Below are 16,749 nucleotides of genomic sequence, written 5' to 3'. Positions count from 1 at the left end.
ACAGCACTGCCAGCTCAGCTGGGGACTGAGCTTGCTCCTGTTCTCCTGCTGGCATTCCCTTTTGTAGGTGAAGAGGCCAGCCTCTCCTTTCCAGAGCTTGCTTCAGAGAGTTTGCACTGTCCACATTTGGGGGAAGAGGGTTGGGTGCTAACAGGGCTGGGCAGCAATTTCCCTCACTAGGATCAATCCCCCATGCTGTAAACATGCTGCATGAGATGGACAGCAAAGCAACAGAGTTTTGGAGGACAGGAAAGCAGTAGTTGCACGACCAAGGGACACACACACAGGCACTGAGGAGCCCTGGCATAGATGCACAGAAAATGCTGGTGGGCAGAGCTAAACCTCTGCAGTGGGTTCAGAGCTGGTGGGGACAGAGCACCGTGATCACTGAGGGACCCTCTGTCTAGGAGGGTGTTGGTCAGGCTAAATCTGCTTTCAGTGGAAGGCTTGTCTATTAGTCTTATCTGCCACGCTGAATGAGCCTCCAAAGGAGCATGACCCAGGCAGCTGCTAAACCTCAGCGATCTATTACTTGCGTGGAGACTTCGCTGGAAAAATAGCTGACTGTAGCCCAGGAAAAAAGAAAACAATTTTGATCTCCAGGGAGGAGAAATAAAGTAAGAGATGGTCTAGATGGGAGATGGTCATCAGAAGGCAGCCTGACAAGGGGCACTGCAAATTATAAAGAATATGGTTTTTATGTAGCCATTCTAAAGCGAAGAAAGAAAACATTTACCGAGTAAACCTTCATGCTTCAGAGGAGGAGACATCTGCCAGAGGAATCCTAGAGTTTTTAAAGAACACTGACCTAAGGCCAAAGTCATAGCAGAACCGTTGTTTTGGCACACTGATGGTCTAAGGATGTGAGAGCCAAGGTTCATAGGAAGAGATATTAATCTTTTATTAAACCAACAGATATCACTGGAGAAAAAAAAAAAAAAAAAAAAAAAAAAAAAGAGCTCAGAGAGGACTTATGTGTCTAAAATTCATTCTTTTCTTTTTTTTTTTTTCCCCTCCAACAATATCAGATGTTCCAATAAAAGATATTGCCTCTTCCTGCAACCCTTGTCTCACCCAAATCCAAAGAATGCTCCAGAGTGGTGAAGACACAGAAGTGGGGGGTGGGTTTTATTATTCTGTTTAGCTCTGCATTGCCAGAAATACAAATTTATTTTCAGAGCCATTTGCAAATCCTGCATGTGCCATTTTTTATTTTATTTTATTTTTTTTTTTTGATGAGCGTGTGTCCTCTGCATGATGAACAGTGGCCTGGATATACTCAGGACAGATCTCTGGAAAAGGATTCCTAAACTCCCTAGGGGTTTTGAACCCAACACAGGATTCGGGACAGGCTGCCAGAAGGGCAGCACATAGCAGAGCTGGACAGGAGGTTGTCTTCATGAAATTTAATTCCTACATAAATCCTTCTTCTACTCAACCCGTGTCTTCACTGCCGATGTCTCACCCATGTCAGCGCATTACCTTGGAAGTTATTGAGGACTGTTGACTAGGATTTAAGACTGTGCTCTCTTCCACAGATGAAGAAATACTGTCCTATCCCTGGGCAGCTGCCAAATGACTTTGTTTTGGAATTGCATTACTCATTCTGGGGCAAGAAAGGGAAATGATCTGGACATCGCCGGAGCACAACTCGGCGGGTGGCTCTGGGCAGGCTCCACGTGCCTGACCTTCCTAAAAAAGCCCCTACTCACATATGGTTTTGAAGGAAAAGTAAAGGGAAAATTTCCTCCCAACCCTTTTCTCTCCAATATGGGTATATTCTGCCCTGTGTTCCCATGGAGCCAAAGCTTACATGGCACATTGCACAACATGTCACAGAAGTGCTCCTTCAGCATCCCTGCCTTTTCTCTTCACAGCCCTGCTGGGCTACTTCTCCCCAGTACTTCCACCTTCCTCTGCTTTCTAATCAGATGCCATTTCACCTCTCCCCTGCCTACACCTCCACAACCATCCTCTCTCCAGCCTGTCTCACTGAAATGAGGTTTAAAGGCAACAGCTGATGAGATTCCTCTGTGAGGCACGAGGAAAAGGACACATCTGTCTCCAGGCAGATAGAGAGGCACAGAGAGGAGAGGAAACAAGCCTCTCTGCTGCTTTTGTTACGCAAATGTTTGTTTTCTGTATCCAAATGTGTAACAGGAAATTAAGCAGTTCACCTTTGTAAAGCACTTCTGCATCCCACAAATGCAGGAGCCAGATGGTGTTTTTTCTTTGTTTTAAAAGATTAAAAATGGGAAAGAAAGGAAATGCCTAGAAGTTAATCCTCAGCCTGGAACACACTCACACATCCACATGCCCATGTCTCTGTGCTCATGGGGCCCGGAGCAGCTGGGCAGGAGCAGACAGAGGGACCCAGCAGACTGAAGTGAGGCCGTCTGCAGAGATCTCCAGACCTGTCACTTTACATCAGCCTCAAAATTGAGTCTTTCACAGGGTTCCCAGAAGATGACAAATTGTGGCGTTCCACCCACCCTCCAGCTTGGGCACACTGGGATGTATTTTATAAAAATCACCTGAAACAGAACTTTGCTCCACTGGGAGCTGCAGGCTGTGTCAGCGGTAAAGGGATGTGCACTACCTCTAGGGATCAGTCCTGAGAATTGTACCACATGTGGATGGGACCAGGGAGAGCACAAAAGAGTTTCAAAGTTAGCTCTTCAGCCACATCTCCACCTTTCATGGGGAAGACCCAGGAGCAGGTTGGTTCTCACATCTGAGGTCATTTGTTTTCTCTATCCATTCAAAAGCCCTCCCTTGGGGTATCTTGGTGGATTTTGTGATGGGTCTGGGTACTTGAAAGGATTGTCTAAGGAGCCTTGAAGAACCAGCTTTCACGCCAGGGGTGTTCGGAATTAAAATTGTGAGGAAGACAGAGCAGAAATGCATGATTGTGAAGCCAGATTGTTTTTCTTACCTATGTTTACAGGAGAAAATAAATGCACATACCAAAGTAAATATGGGCAATCAAACCTTAATTTGCTGGAATCCCTCTTTGGACAATAACAGAGAAAAGGTCTCCATGCGTGCAGAGCACAGAGTTTTTAAGGTACCAAAAGTCAGGGAAAGCAGAGAGAGGAAAACCAGCTGAGAACACAGGGCTGTACTGCTCTGAAGCTCAGCTGTAGCTCTGGTACACGAGTGATAACTAGTTGTTGGTTTGGCGAGCATGGCATTTGTGTGAGCAGAGAAAAGTCCACTAGGAAATAGAAAAGCCTTATGACATTGCACAAAAGAGCACGGAGCAATCATCAGCAGAGTGTTTTGCACAGACAGGATGAGGTTTGCAGGACACCATCACAGAGAAGACAAAAAATCCCACTATGGTGAGCTGGCCTATGATGTTCTTCGCAGTTCTCGCTTCCTGGGGACCCTCCCATCCTTTCTGTGACAATAGCAGCCAATTGTCCCATTGCAGAAAGCTGTTGGTGCTGCGGTTAAACAGCTTCTGCTGGGATTGTCTCAAGCAGCAGGATATCACCTGCAGTAGGGGTTGGTCTAACATGGCTGAAGGAGAGGACCCAAGCAAGAGTGTGGATAGTCTCACAAGCTGCTTCTCCTCCTCCCCTGGGCTCTGTTTTTCCCTACTTGCTGTTTCCTGAAGTTTCTGTGGTGATGGGACCATAGCCCCAGCAGTCCTCTGAGACCTTTTCCCAGCATGGGCTTTTGTGCTGCACAGGGAATATAAGTTCCTTCACTGGCAATTAAACTCAGTGATAAGGCAATGTCCTGGCCTTGGAGGGGTGATAAGTCTCAGCAGAAACTTGATCACATTTTTCTTCCTCCCCAGCTCCACTTGGCAACTGCCCATCACACACAGAAAATCTTTCCAATCAGATCAAGCCCACAGGTCAACCCTTTCTTAAGGTAGCTGATGGAAATCAGCCTCAAAGCCAGACAGCCATGCTGTAATCAGAAATAAACCAGCCTTACACCAAGCACCAGGCAAGAAACCCCTGCTCTTTTCTTTCAAGAGCCCTTCCCTGCTGGCGGATGGCCCAGCCACAGATCCCTGCCCCAGTGTGCTTCCAACACTTTGCTCATCCCGGTTTCTCCTCCAGCAGAGGACGGGTGACAATGCCACTCTCTCCCTAGGGACGTTGCCATCCTGGGCTGATAGGGCAGTGCCAACGGGCACAAAGGGAGTGTGAGAGGCAAGGGGACAGAGCGAGCATAAATCACAGGAGATAAGACTGCAAAGGCATTCCTGACTCATTGAGTCAGTCCCCAGAGACTAGTGCAGGATTAGCCTCTGCACTAAGCCCGGGCGTTTTTATCTAGCTGCTTCCTGAACTTCTTTAATGACAGGCCCTCAGCAACCTACCTCTGGCAAATTATTCCATTGTCTAAATGATGTCCCTGCTGGAAAAAGTGTTTTGAGGTTGAACTTAAATTGCCTATTATTTCCTCTTCCATATTTTATGCACTTATCAGTCAGTCTTTCAGTTGCCTTTTCTCTAGGTCCCTGCATTAAGTTTCTTTAATCTAAGACAAGAGGTCACAGCCTGTAGTCTTTTAATCATCATTGTCACCTCTTTGGATTACCTTTAATTTATCAATGTCTTTGAAAAAAAAATGAAGAAGAAAATAGGAAGGAAGGAAGATCAGGATGACTTCAGAGGCATCCCAGAGGCTGTGGCTGTGTGCTGGGGTATCACAGAGCTCTGTTTGTAGGCATCTGCATGGATGTCTGAACTGCAAGCATGCCCAGGACTGAAAAGGAGTGAGAACAGTGGTTCAGGGATAAGGCACACACCGATGTACCTGATGGACACCTGTGTGCATGTTTCACTGAGGGAATAATCAAATGTGTAGCCCGAGAGCTCCACAAACTGATTTACGGTCACATTTCCTAGTCTCCCTTCTCTCTGAGCATCGCACTGCCGCTGGAGCCGCCTTACCCTGTAGTAATCAGTGCTGTAGACATCTCTTGACATCCCAAAGTCTCCAATCTTCACCAGCAGGTTGGCTCCGACCAAGCAGTTCCTGGTGGCCAGGTCTCTGTGGACAAAGTGCTGGGAGGCAAGGTACACCATTCCAGAGGCGATCTGGCTAGCGATGTGGAGCATCTGGGATAGCCCTAGCTCCCCTTTGGCTTGTCGAGGCTGCCCATCCACGAGGATCATAGCATCTGGGCCATGTGCCCTATAGGGAGGAAGAAGCAAAAAGCATAGGGTTGGGTTTCAAAAGTGACCAGGAGATGGGGATCCCACACAGTCACTGGTGCTGCTGGAGTGGGGACGAGCCCCCAGCTCAGCAGGGGGAGGATGCACACACAGCTCCAGTGGAAAAAAGAAAGGAAAGCTTAAGAGAACAGGAGGTTGGGTGAACATTTGTTGGTTGAGGATGTGCCATACATCCTTCTCCTATCTTTACTCTTTTATCTTCAACCTCTTATGGCCACAGGCTGCTGGGACAGCAGGACCTTGAGGACCTGCCATCCTTCTCTCCAACAAGACCTGTGCAAAACTAATGGGCTTCCAGATACTTACATGTTCGCTCTAGTTAATTCTTACACCTTTGAAACCTTCTCAGATGTGCAGACATAACCCTCTTTTCTTCCACAGCCATCCCGTTCTTGTTGCCAACCCTCTTTATTAATCCCAAACACCCTCCTTTATTTCATCCAAACACATCACCAAACAATCTAGCCCCAGTCAATACAAAAACAACCAGAGATTACATGAAAACTTTCAGGAAAACACCAGCAGCTTCATCCCTAGAAATTATCTTTTATACCCTAAACTATCCCAGAGGTAACACAGGTGCTATAAACTGCGAAGGCACAGGTAGAGGTACAGAGGTTAGACCTGGATGCCAGCAGAAACAGAGAACATCCTGGGCAACAAAAGGAAATATTCTGCTGAACCAAGTGCATTGTAAATGCAGGACTTAAGGTCAGCCTCATCCCTGTCCTGTCCCCTTTTCTTATCCCCTCCCTCACTGAGTACCAAGCCTGTCTTGTCCTGCTCCCTCTGTGATGTCTCTTCCCCAGTGGAGCTCACCCTGCGGTGGACTCTGTGAAGGTGGAATAAAAAAAGCCCTCATATTTAGGGAAAAGGAAGAGATTTTGCTGTGACCTTCCTCCTTGTGACTAAGACGCAGCACAGCATCTCCTCTGAGGCTTTCACACTGTTCTCTTTGAAATGGTTCTTGGAGTTTCACCCCTGCCACCAGCAGTAACTCCGCAGAGAGCTACCAAATTGAAATGCAGGTTCCAAACTTTCTCTCCTTCTCGATACAGGACTGAACAACCCCCGAGACCCAAACTGTTTCCCTCCTCTGCCTCCATTTCCTAATTGCTCTGTTGGGCTTATGGTGCACCAAGGAATTAGCATCCAGGCATTCAGGGTTCAACCAACAGTTGTTAAAATGCTGCTGCCTTCAGCTACCTCCCGCTGCTCTGCCCTTGGGTACATGGCTCCGAAGGTCCCCTCCTGGTTGCAGGACAGCTGGAAGAGGAGAGCAACTCCAGAAATGAGTGCAGAGGGACCAGGAGTGTTTTGGGGAGCCACAAGTGAGTGATGCTGCAGCAAGTGAGGCATGGGCAGATAGGGAGCAGCACCGCAGGCTGCAGGGCTGGGGCTGCCCAGGGAAATGTGGAAGCTTTTGGGCATGGTGAGAGCAGCAGTGTACTGGAAGGACTGCTAAACACAAGGAGAGGCTGCAGAAATAGCTACTCAAAGGTTTTAAACAGCCCTTCCTGGGCTACAGTTTACCCCAGGAAATTACCTGGTGGTGACCACAGATATTGACAGCAGGTGAAGCTGAGCCAGGACTGAGCGGGTTAACTAAAAACTGCAAAGCAGGACAAAAATAGCTCCTAAAATTGTGCTGGACAGTTTATACCAGTTGTGCCTTGCAGTTACACCGTATTTAGCTGCAAATGATACCTGGTGTCATTGAGGGTAAATATTCCTTGGTGAGAAGTGAAGAATATATTGCTCTCTTATTACTGCTACCTTTTTCAAATACATTAGTTGTCCCCAAAGAAGTCTGCATCTGAAGGGAACAGGTCACGTGTAAAAAATGGTCAGCCAATGCCTTTATTTGCCTGGTTCTTTTTACACCCTACTATAACAGGAGATACCTGGGTATGTCTTACAAAATCCATATTCCTCTCTCCATCCCTTTTTCCATCCCACGTGGGTATAGTCCAGAATAAAGAAGTATCAACACACTCATGAGATTAATAGGAGGGATTTTAGTGCATTTAGTTCCATCAAAAAACCTGCAGAGAATACGAGAGGGATCTGCCCATCTCTTCTTGGAGCAAGGGGTTTAACTCAGCTTCACATAAAGGTCATAGGATTGGGTAGATCCCTGCCAAAGAATGGTGGTGTTTTGTTTTGTTTTACTTTTAGGGTGTGATAGAGGCTTTTGTCAACATGGGGAGGAAAATCACCTCTCTCTGTGCTCCCTCTGCTCCCAGGGCTCTTTCTGTCCCAAAGCAGTCTGACTGCGGGGCTGCTCCCCTGGAAGGACTGACACAAAAAGCTCAGAACTACACAATTTTTTAAACAAAAAATACTGTCTTAGGTAACAGCAAATGGCAACAACTTACTGTAGATTGCAAAGAGGACTTGTAATGGCAACATGCACATATCCCCACAACAAATTTGCTGTTGCCACAGACAGAAACACAATAAAACCTAGAAAACAAGTGACTGAAGGAAAATGAGAAAGTGATGAGAATTTTCAGTGAGCAGTTGTTGCAGACCCTCCAGCACAGACCTATGTGCTTGGGAGCCCCCAGACCACGTACACCAGCCCTAGGGATGCTGTGCTGCCTGCAGAGTAATGTCCGTATTTCTCCATGGCAGGATTTTTCAGAACAGGTTCCCGTTTCACTACCCATTTATTTATTTATTTGGTTTTTGTGCTTTTCTCCGGGAAGCTGGGTCTAAAGTCAGCCTCTTCCATTTTATAGCTTTTCCAATTTCTGCAGTCAAACTGGGAAGAGCTCACCTGAGTGTCTCTTACAGACACACCGTGCCCCTGGCTCCAGTGCCCGAGGGCAGCTGTCTGCTATGGGCTGGGTGAATCATGCCACAATAAAACCTGCTACTCGCCAAGGGGTGCTCAGCACTCCTGCATCACCCACACTCACTGACCCCTCTTGCAGCTCTCATCCCCCTGAGCTTCCCACTATTGCTGCTGTGAGCAGAGCAGGTAGCTGACCTCACAAACAAAGCCCAAGATTTTATTTCCATATAGATGTGAAGATTCCCAGTACTGGGCCAGGCCCTGGACATTTCCATGGCGGGGGTGGGATGTGGAGGTGTGGTGGTGTGTGGCTGCAGCACCAGCCTTAGGAGCACATCATTGTGTGGAGCAATTATGTGAGGCAGTGGTAGAAGGCATGAGCTGTCCCTCAGAGACAGCAGGAGAGCCAGTTTCGGGCTGGTCTCTTTGGGAGGTCAATTAGAGCAGCAAAAGAGGCCATGCCTCAGCTGTAGTATCTACCTCCTCTAAGGAGAATAAGGCTGCTGCTTCTGCCAGGAAAAAAGACGGGTCAATTTTCTTCCTTCCTAGTGAAGGACTTGAGGAACGTGGCCTCTCACGCTCTGCTGTAGAGTGGCTTCCCTCGGTCACGAGGCTGAGGCTCTGACCTTAACACTGCATCACCAGTCTGTACTATCCAGGGCATGACACAGGGAATGAGCTATAAACTTGTATTCAATCTACCCACTACCATGCCAAAATGAGGGGGAAAACCACTGCAGGGGTGTCCCCGGCCACTGCCCTGTGGGTGCTCCAAGGGATCTGCAGACAGCTTGGCTCTGCTTGTCAGAAGAAAGAAGAAGCATTTGGCATCTTTTCCCATGGTCCTTGTGCTGAGGGTGGTTGCTTAGAAGTGAAAACCTCAGGAAATGATTTGTTTCCTTGTTTTCCTTGGTCAGAAACAGATTGTGATGATGAAAAAATAAATTCAGAGTGTATCCCAGCCCCAGATCTAGACCTGAGGTGCTCAAGCTTCTTGTTCCCACTGCAATCATGCTCCCACTTAACAGTCAAAGCAGGAAAATATCAAGGGTCCAATTTTCTAAATACTGGGAAATAAAACTACTAATTATTTCAAGAGGTAAGTACCACTCCACTTGCACGCAGGTTGCAGAGCGTAATTTCTGTATCAGGGGAGAACAGCACCACAAACATTTCCCCACTGTTGTTCCCTGCCCCTCGCCACTGGTGGATTCAGGGCATACAAACCATCTGCCTCGTGCTGATGAGATGGCTGAATGATGGCTTGGGCGGGGGGAATCTAGCAATTTGTGTCTCTCTAGAGACAGGGAGGCAATTACGGCACTTGGTCTGGCCTTGCCAGGCATCTCGAGTAGCACGGTGCCACAGGTTAGGACATTTTGTCTGATAAGATCCAGGGCATGAGCACCAGGGATGGGCTGTGCAGGCACTGCACGAGGCCCCTCCAAAATTTCTCGTCACTTTTCTGAATATAGAAATAAGAATTATAAATCAGTAAATGCCCCAGATTGCAATCAGATCAAGGGCTCTGGAAAGTTTCTCTAAGGAGTATTTTGGTTGTGGTGCGATTGAAGTAGAAGCTGGGTGACATGGGGAGTCATGGCTTGTGACCTCCCAGCCTTGGGAGCTGTAGGGCATAGATACATGGGATTTTCACAGGGCAGAGAGGGACTGCAGCCCCACTTTCTGCACCTCCAGCCTTGCAGGGGTGGGAGAAGAACCATCTGGTTTCCATAGCTCACCTGGAGGACAAGCCCTGGGACTGCCCAAGAGGAAATGCTGGGGTAGGGCTATTAAAGCACCAAATCTGGTGAGGACCCTCATCTCCTTTGAACCACCCACTCCCGTTACCCAGCCCACCAACACCCAGATGACTGCGATGTCTCTGGAGCACCCCATCCCCTGTCCCCCTTCGCACGTACCTCAGGAACTTGTTCAGGTCCCCGTGCTTCATGTACTCGAAGACCATGATGAGCGGGTCGCCGTCACCACACACGCCGTAAAACTTGACGATGTGCTCATGCTGCAGGTTGGTGAGCAGCTCTGCCTCCCTCTGGAAATCCTTGCGGGCTGCCAAGGTGGGGTCTTTCAGCGCCTGAACGAAGGGACACAGACACGCACGGGGTGGGCTCAGGCAGGGCAAAGCCTGAACAAAGTGGTTGAGGCATCGCAAAAGGGCTGATGGAAGGGGATAAGAACCACTGCCACCACCAGACGTACTGGGAGGGTGGGTAGTTGGTGCTGGTGGCACCACCTCAACATTTTGTTCATGTATTTACCAGCCCAGCGGGTTCCCCGGCTCATTTCCCAGGAAGCAGCAAACATGCCTCAGAGGGTAATAGCTTCCAATTATTCCCAGCTTGGGCAGGATTCGTACTGGTGACCTAGGGGTGAATGGCTTCATATCTCATTATTATTAAATTCCTGAGCCAGCCAGTCCTTGCTATCCGTCTTTTATTTTGAAATAGCTGACTATACTACCTTTATTCAGAAGATGGATTTGCCTGGCTGTGCAGTTATTGTGTGGATTTTTCAAACTGCCTCTGAAGAAGGACACTGTCAAGTATTTTCTCATAATTTTTAAAATCATGTTTTTATTCCCTGCTGTTTATAACAGCTCCCCTGGCAGACCGATGCTGAAATAGGTATCCTTATGGAGAATATCTCATCTTCCACATTTGAGTGCACCAGATTGCCATCGCAGGGTAGGTTGCAGGCTCCAGGCTGTGTGCTCCAGCCCAGCATTGTAGGGCTGCTTTGAAGATGCTGTTGTGGGTGCAGCTGGTGATTGAGGAGGGTTGCACATGCTTGGGGGCTGGCTTGTCCGTGCATTATTGGGCAGTTGCATAGGAGAGCTGGTTTGAAAGCAGCTTGTTGTCATCTCAGGATACCAAGGGAGGGCTCTGCCATGAGCACTTAGCAAAAAGTTGAAGTCCAGAATGTTTGACGAGATGGGACAGCCATGAAAATCAGCTGTCTTCACAAACATTTAAGGAAATGAAGAAGCAGCTGTAGCTTTGAGTCAAAGAATCTCAGTTATATGCCGTCCATCCTCCACTGTTCAGCACCAGGTTGGGCTTTAACCATGCAGCACGATGGGAGTCAAAAAAGACTTCAGGCAGCTTGTTCCAGTTTATCCCAGTTTCAGTCTGAGTCCTCTCTCTGGGCAGCTTTGCCTGTAGCAGCCGGGGCCAGCAGGTTGCTCTCCTCCTACCTACACACACACACCTGCCCCTTTCCCCACACCTTGAATCTCCCCATGACAACAGGACAGGTGACATCAGCTGGCTCTAATTTATGAGCAAAAAGGGGTGCTGAACATCCAAAAGCTGTGTCTGGAGGAAGGGGCCCAAGCACCCTGCTAAGGCACCCCAGGCTGGTCTCTGGCTCTGCTGGGATCAGTGCCACCCTCAGCAAAGCACTGCAGCTGCTTTTTCCCATCAAGCAGCAATCCTGCGAAATTTTTACCTAAGCCTTAGGACACTCCTTCATCTCCTTCTTCTGCCCCCAACCTGCTAGACACATGGCATAATTTTATTTTAATTCTGTGTCCTCTGGGATAGCTTGACTAGAGATATTTAGATGGATGGTAGTTACACTGTGCAGATGGCAAAGCATCCATCCTTATCTCAGGCACCCAATTACTTTTAGTCATTTAATATCTTCATAATGTTGATGCTACCCTTTTTTTTCCCTTTTTTTCTTTTTTCTTTTTTTTTTTTTTTTCCTCCAGGAAAACACTCCTCCTCCCCCATCACTCTTTTCTCCATTTTTTTTTCCTGTAGTTGCACATAATATTTCAGGTTGCAGTGAGTTCAGGTTTCTTCTCCTTCACACACTACCATTTCCACGAGGTGTTAGGACTGTGACTTTGTAAATATCACACAGAATAAGGTATTAAAAAACATAGCTGAGGTTGCACAGCCAAGCATTTCGATGCAAAGCAAAAGGAGCTGGAAGTGGTGGAACCAGGAGAGAAGATGAGGACAGGAGGAAGACAAGAGGAGGCAGAGGTCTCAGCGGAACCAGAGGCAGAAATATCTCTCCTAGAAAGGCTTGGGGTGAATTGAAATTTGTGCTTCCTTCACAAGGTTGCTACAAATTATCAGGCAGTTCTCTCACTATCTGTAGGTTGCAGCTCTTGCCACCAATTGTCAGCTCTGATGACATTGCCTGGGAATTTCTTGCTCATGTGGGATCAGGGCCAGGTCTCCCCAAGTGCCGTGTGTTTGCTGCAGCAGCAGGGCTCAGCGTCGGTCTGGTACCTGCTGCCTGGAGCACTGGAAAAGCAGGTCAATAACTCCGTCCTCTGGCTAAGCCGACCGTTTCAGCTCAATTTCCCAAAGTCTCCATCTGCCCTCTGTGAAATGGGGATCGTACAACCCCAGCACTTGTCTGGGAGGCTGCGAAAGTGAGCACTCATCTAGGGAGCTCTCAGACATGGGAGTGAGCATGACAAAGGAGAAGCCCACAGAGAAAAGAAAAAAATGTGTGTTTGGAGAACATGCCCTGAATACCAGCCCTGCCAGCATTCCTGGTGCTTGACTCTGTAACCCCAACACTCTTTGCTGACTATACTTTTTGTGCACTTCTTAAGATGTTTTTAGAAGCAAGCTGAACAAAACAGGAAGCTTGTCCGTGCCATCACATCAAAACTCAGCTTATTTTCAGGGCTGTAATCTTTAGATCTGCTGCAGATCTGAGTCCATTGAGCCCAGTGAGGCATGCAGCCACTTTCTTTGCCCATGTCCTGGCCCTGGAAGGGAGCCCCAGACTCACGGTTGTGGACTCAGTTGCCCTAAAAGCAGCAAAGCAGCACGTCCTGCAGCTGCCAGAGCTGCAGTGACCATGGAGGTAGCTCTTAGCCTCTGTTGGGAACATGAGATCTTCATGAAATGCAGCCAAATCTCAACTTTATACACAGAGCCTTTTTGTTTTTCTTTCTTCTTTCTCCTAAGACTGATAATGTGGTCCAAATTAGAAGGAATTCCCCCCACTCCACTCCCCCACCCTCCCCTAAGCTGGGAAAAAGCCAGACTGCAGGGCCCCGCTCTGATTCTGGGTCTTTGTGACCTGGTAGGATGAAAGGCACTCTGGAGATGTAAGCTCGTAATAGCAATTAGCAGAAACAAGTTTGGATGTTGTTTCTGTCTACATGCAAACGAAACTGAGCAGAGACCTGAGAGACGGCATCGCATAAGGGACGGCTGGCACTGATAGGCAGGTGCCAACCCTATAATCAGGCAATTAATCATGTGGGTACCTGTGCTACCCTGGTCTTAACCAGTCTCTGAGGTGGAAGGTGCAAACTTGCAGTTCGTGGCCAAAGCATGAGGGGACAAATTAGCTTAAAAAATAATAAATAAAAGCAAAAAGGCTCAAGCTGTTGATGATTAAAACAACCCTTGGGCATTACTCTGTGTATTTGCTGCCTGGTGCCACCTGAGAGCAGAGCACACTCCTGCCATGGTCCCCTGCCCCAGAGCCATGCTGGCATGGCACAACTCACGTGAGGAGCCCCACAAGGATGCAAAGAGCACAGAGCAAGTCAAACTGAACTAGTGCCGGCCCAAAATCACCAAGGGAAGAGCAATTTGTGGCCCCACAAACCCCACAAACTAAGCAGAGCTGGTTAATTCATCTTGCAGCAAAGCTGTCCCAGCAAACAGATCCCAGCAAGTCAGTTGATTGTGCTTATGTTTCGGGTGCTTGTTTTTCCTGGGGCCTCTTCATATCTTCTGTATGTTCCACAAAAAGACAAAATCCCAGAAGAGAAGCTTCCCAGTCCCTCACAGAGGGGAGTGGGCTCCACACCACACTGCTGCAGCTGCGCGGCGCTGAAACCTCCCAGCCCAGCTCCAGCTCCGTGTCTCCTGGCCCCATCGGCAGGAAGAGGAGCTTTGGCATTGGCAAGAACAGATGATCTTGAAGCGAAACACTGAAACTTCATGTGACTAAGTGGATTTACCACAACCTCCAGCATCAGATAAATCCCCGCCTCTGGCCCCCAGCCCTCCCCTGCCTCCCTTTCCCATGCAGGCTCATCTCTGCACTCTTCTGCCATTTGCCCTCGGGATTTACCTTCACTGCCACCAGCATTTTGTCATTGGTGGGGCTGAGGTTGTAACACTCGGCCAAGAACACCTTCCCAAAGGCACCTTCTCCCAGCTCCCTCTTCAAAACGATGTCTCTCCTCTTAATATGCTGGACATCTGTTGGAGGGAGGGGAAGGAAGAGGGAGAGGGTTGGGGGAAGAATGAATCAGGGTTAATTCAGGGAATGGAAAACAACTAATTCAATTTTCTAGCAAGCTGCAAAGGATCTGAAATTGCTTTGCAAAAATATCTACAAGGATCTTTTTACCCACCCACAGAACGCAGCCATCTCTGGGATGGAGCTAGTCTTATGCAAAACATCTGCGAGGAAAGTACTTGAGGTTTATCACGTCGTCACTGCAAGCTTGTAGCAGCCTAGTCCTCAGGGAGAGGAACCTTTGGAGTAAAATCTGCCACAAAGACCTGGATCTTTTCAGAAATAATTCATCTCCTGTGAGGCGTAGCAGAGGTCGCATACTTCTGATGCCAGGCCAGGTGAGATTAGGAGGTTGAGTTCCCAGAAGCCGTTGGATTTTGCATTTCAACAGTGATCAGTTTAAACCCAAACTCAAGCAGATTTCTGAGGCTGAATTTTGGCAAGTCAAAGAGTTCCCGAGGGGAAGAGAAGCACTGACCCCCCTGCACCTTAGGGCACTAGCAGGAGCTGGTTGGGAGCACCGAGCCCTGCCCTGTAGCAAGACCCTGACCCTGCAGCCATCTCCTGCGCAACCGTTCCCTCAGAAACCAGGTCACCACGGTATAAAGTCCCCGGCAGAACAGATGAACTCCAGCCATTAGTTTCAATGATCCTTTCCACTGACATTTAGGATGGCGAGGACTGACAGAAAATAGCAACTGAGGTTCCAGGAAGAATCAAAAGAGCAATAGCTATTCATTTAACGGGGATACAGAAGCCTATAAAGATTGGTCTGTGCCAACTGTTCACACATCAGCTAAAAGGGTTGTTCATAAGGCTGGATCCACCCAGGTATTAGGCATGTACAAGGGAAAACAACTACAGTGAGATCTCCATAAATGCAGGGCTGTGATTAAATGTCACGGATTGCAGGGAGAGTTTGGGAGTCTCCATGCTCTCGTTTGGGGATGGCACTAGGGCACGGCTACTTCCTGACAAAGCTCCAAGCACCTTTCTAGCATTGCATTGCCCATATAACTCCTCTTGAAATATGAAGAAGCATTTTTTTTTATCCTGAAATGAACTGTGAAGGCAGATAGAGATGAACAGCCACCACAGCACTGTCTGCAAGCATGATGTTCAAAACTTCATCCCTCTAAATCTCACTTTGCTGGAGCTAACTGCCTGCCTTTGAAGAGTGTTGTAGCACAGATCACCCGCAGCTTCAGCCTGATGGTCACAACAGGGCAGTGAGAGCTACACACTCTCCTCCAGTGCTTGGTGAGCAAAAAGATGCATTAGAGGTCTCCTCAAACCGAGGCATTAGATGGGATAATGCCCTCTTCCCATTCCCACCCTGAGGCTTTATCTTTGCTCTGAACCACCTTTGAATCTTTTCCATCCCTTCCATGTGCCACAGGAGCTGTAGGAGTATGCACCCCTCAGCTCAGATGCATTTCCCTTGCAGCACTGGAGATGCAAGAGATAGAGGTGACCGTCAGCAAATTGTCTGCAGGGAGGCATCACTAACAGCACTCACAACCTGCCACCAGCTCCTGTCGCCCAAGTTTGATTCAGTAGGCACTGACACCAGCCCAAGAGAGCAAATGCCTCACAGCAAGCTAGGTAAAACTCAAAGCATCAACAAGCCAATGGCTTGGAAGAGTAACATCATAATAGCTTTCATACAATTAAGATTTCTCATTAGGAGCCCACAAGCAGGTTTAAGGAGCTGCCGTCTCTGGCTCTTTTGCTTGTTTGGGAAGATGGATGCAGCAAGATTGCATAAGCAATGGGCCTTGTAATGAACGATGCTTCTGTAGAGAATTCCCATCGACCTTTTCATTAATCGTTCAATAGACTGAAAACTGTTAGTAACCAATATTATTAATATTAGCAACATTAACGCAGAGGACGGGAGGCACATCCAAAATGACTTTGGTTTTAAATCCGTAATGACAGCCAGAGAGAACAAATCACATGTGGACTTAGCTTTCTCCACCTGTTTCCACTGGGTGTTTAAGGAATACCTTGAGAAATCTGAAATACTACATGTTGAAATGTCAAGTGATGCACTTAGGTGAGGAAAGTCCTAATCTAAGAAAAGCTCAAATGGCACAATTTACTTAACAGAGTAAGGAAAAGTGTTGTGGTTTTTGATGTTGGCTTTTTATTTGGTTTTTATTTTTTATTTTGTATGTGTGTGTGTTTTTCCTCCCTCTTTCTCTTGGCAAGCATTTCTTTAACACTCATCACTATAGTACCTAGTATTTACTGTATTGACAAACCGTGTATTTGCATTCTAGGACTCTCGATAAACAGCAATCAAGAAAGCTGCAGGGAAATGATCATGTATTAAGAGGAACCCAAGCATACTTAAAAAAAAAATAAAAAAGTAGAATCCCAACAGCAATATAGCATTGCCCCTTTTGATGTGAGATAAAGTTAAAAAGGAAACTGTTGCAGAATAAGCAGTGATAGTATTGGAAATTATTAACACATCTAATAATTGGT

At 47.6% G+C, this 16,749-nt stretch overlaps 1 protein-coding gene across 2 annotated transcripts in view; it reads right to left on the bottom strand.

Moving 5' to 3' along the window:
- The window catches only part of NTRK3 (neurotrophic receptor tyrosine kinase 3), a gene marked incomplete at its 5' end in the record, with an annotated part of 191,957 nt that overhangs the window by 26,082 nt on the left and 149,126 nt on the right, over window positions 1–16,749 (bottom strand). For both annotated transcript variants that reach the window (XM_082768804.1, XM_082768805.1), the window contains 3 exons: window positions 4,920–5,163; window positions 9,927–10,099; window positions 14,086–14,216. In XM_082768804.1, coding sequence (XP_082624930.1) covers window positions 4,920–5,163; window positions 9,927–10,099; window positions 14,086–14,216 — 548 coding nt within the window. The remainder of the gene's footprint in view (window positions 1–4,919; window positions 5,164–9,926; window positions 10,100–14,085; window positions 14,217–16,749) is intronic.

The sequence above is a fragment of the Aythya marila genome (genome assembly GCF_965140915.1).
Source record: "Aythya marila genome assembly, chromosome: 11".
In the NCBI taxonomy this organism is placed as follows: domain Eukaryota; kingdom Metazoa; phylum Chordata; class Aves; order Anseriformes; family Anatidae; genus Aythya; species Aythya marila.
This window is presented reverse-complemented; position numbering and strand designations above follow the sequence as displayed.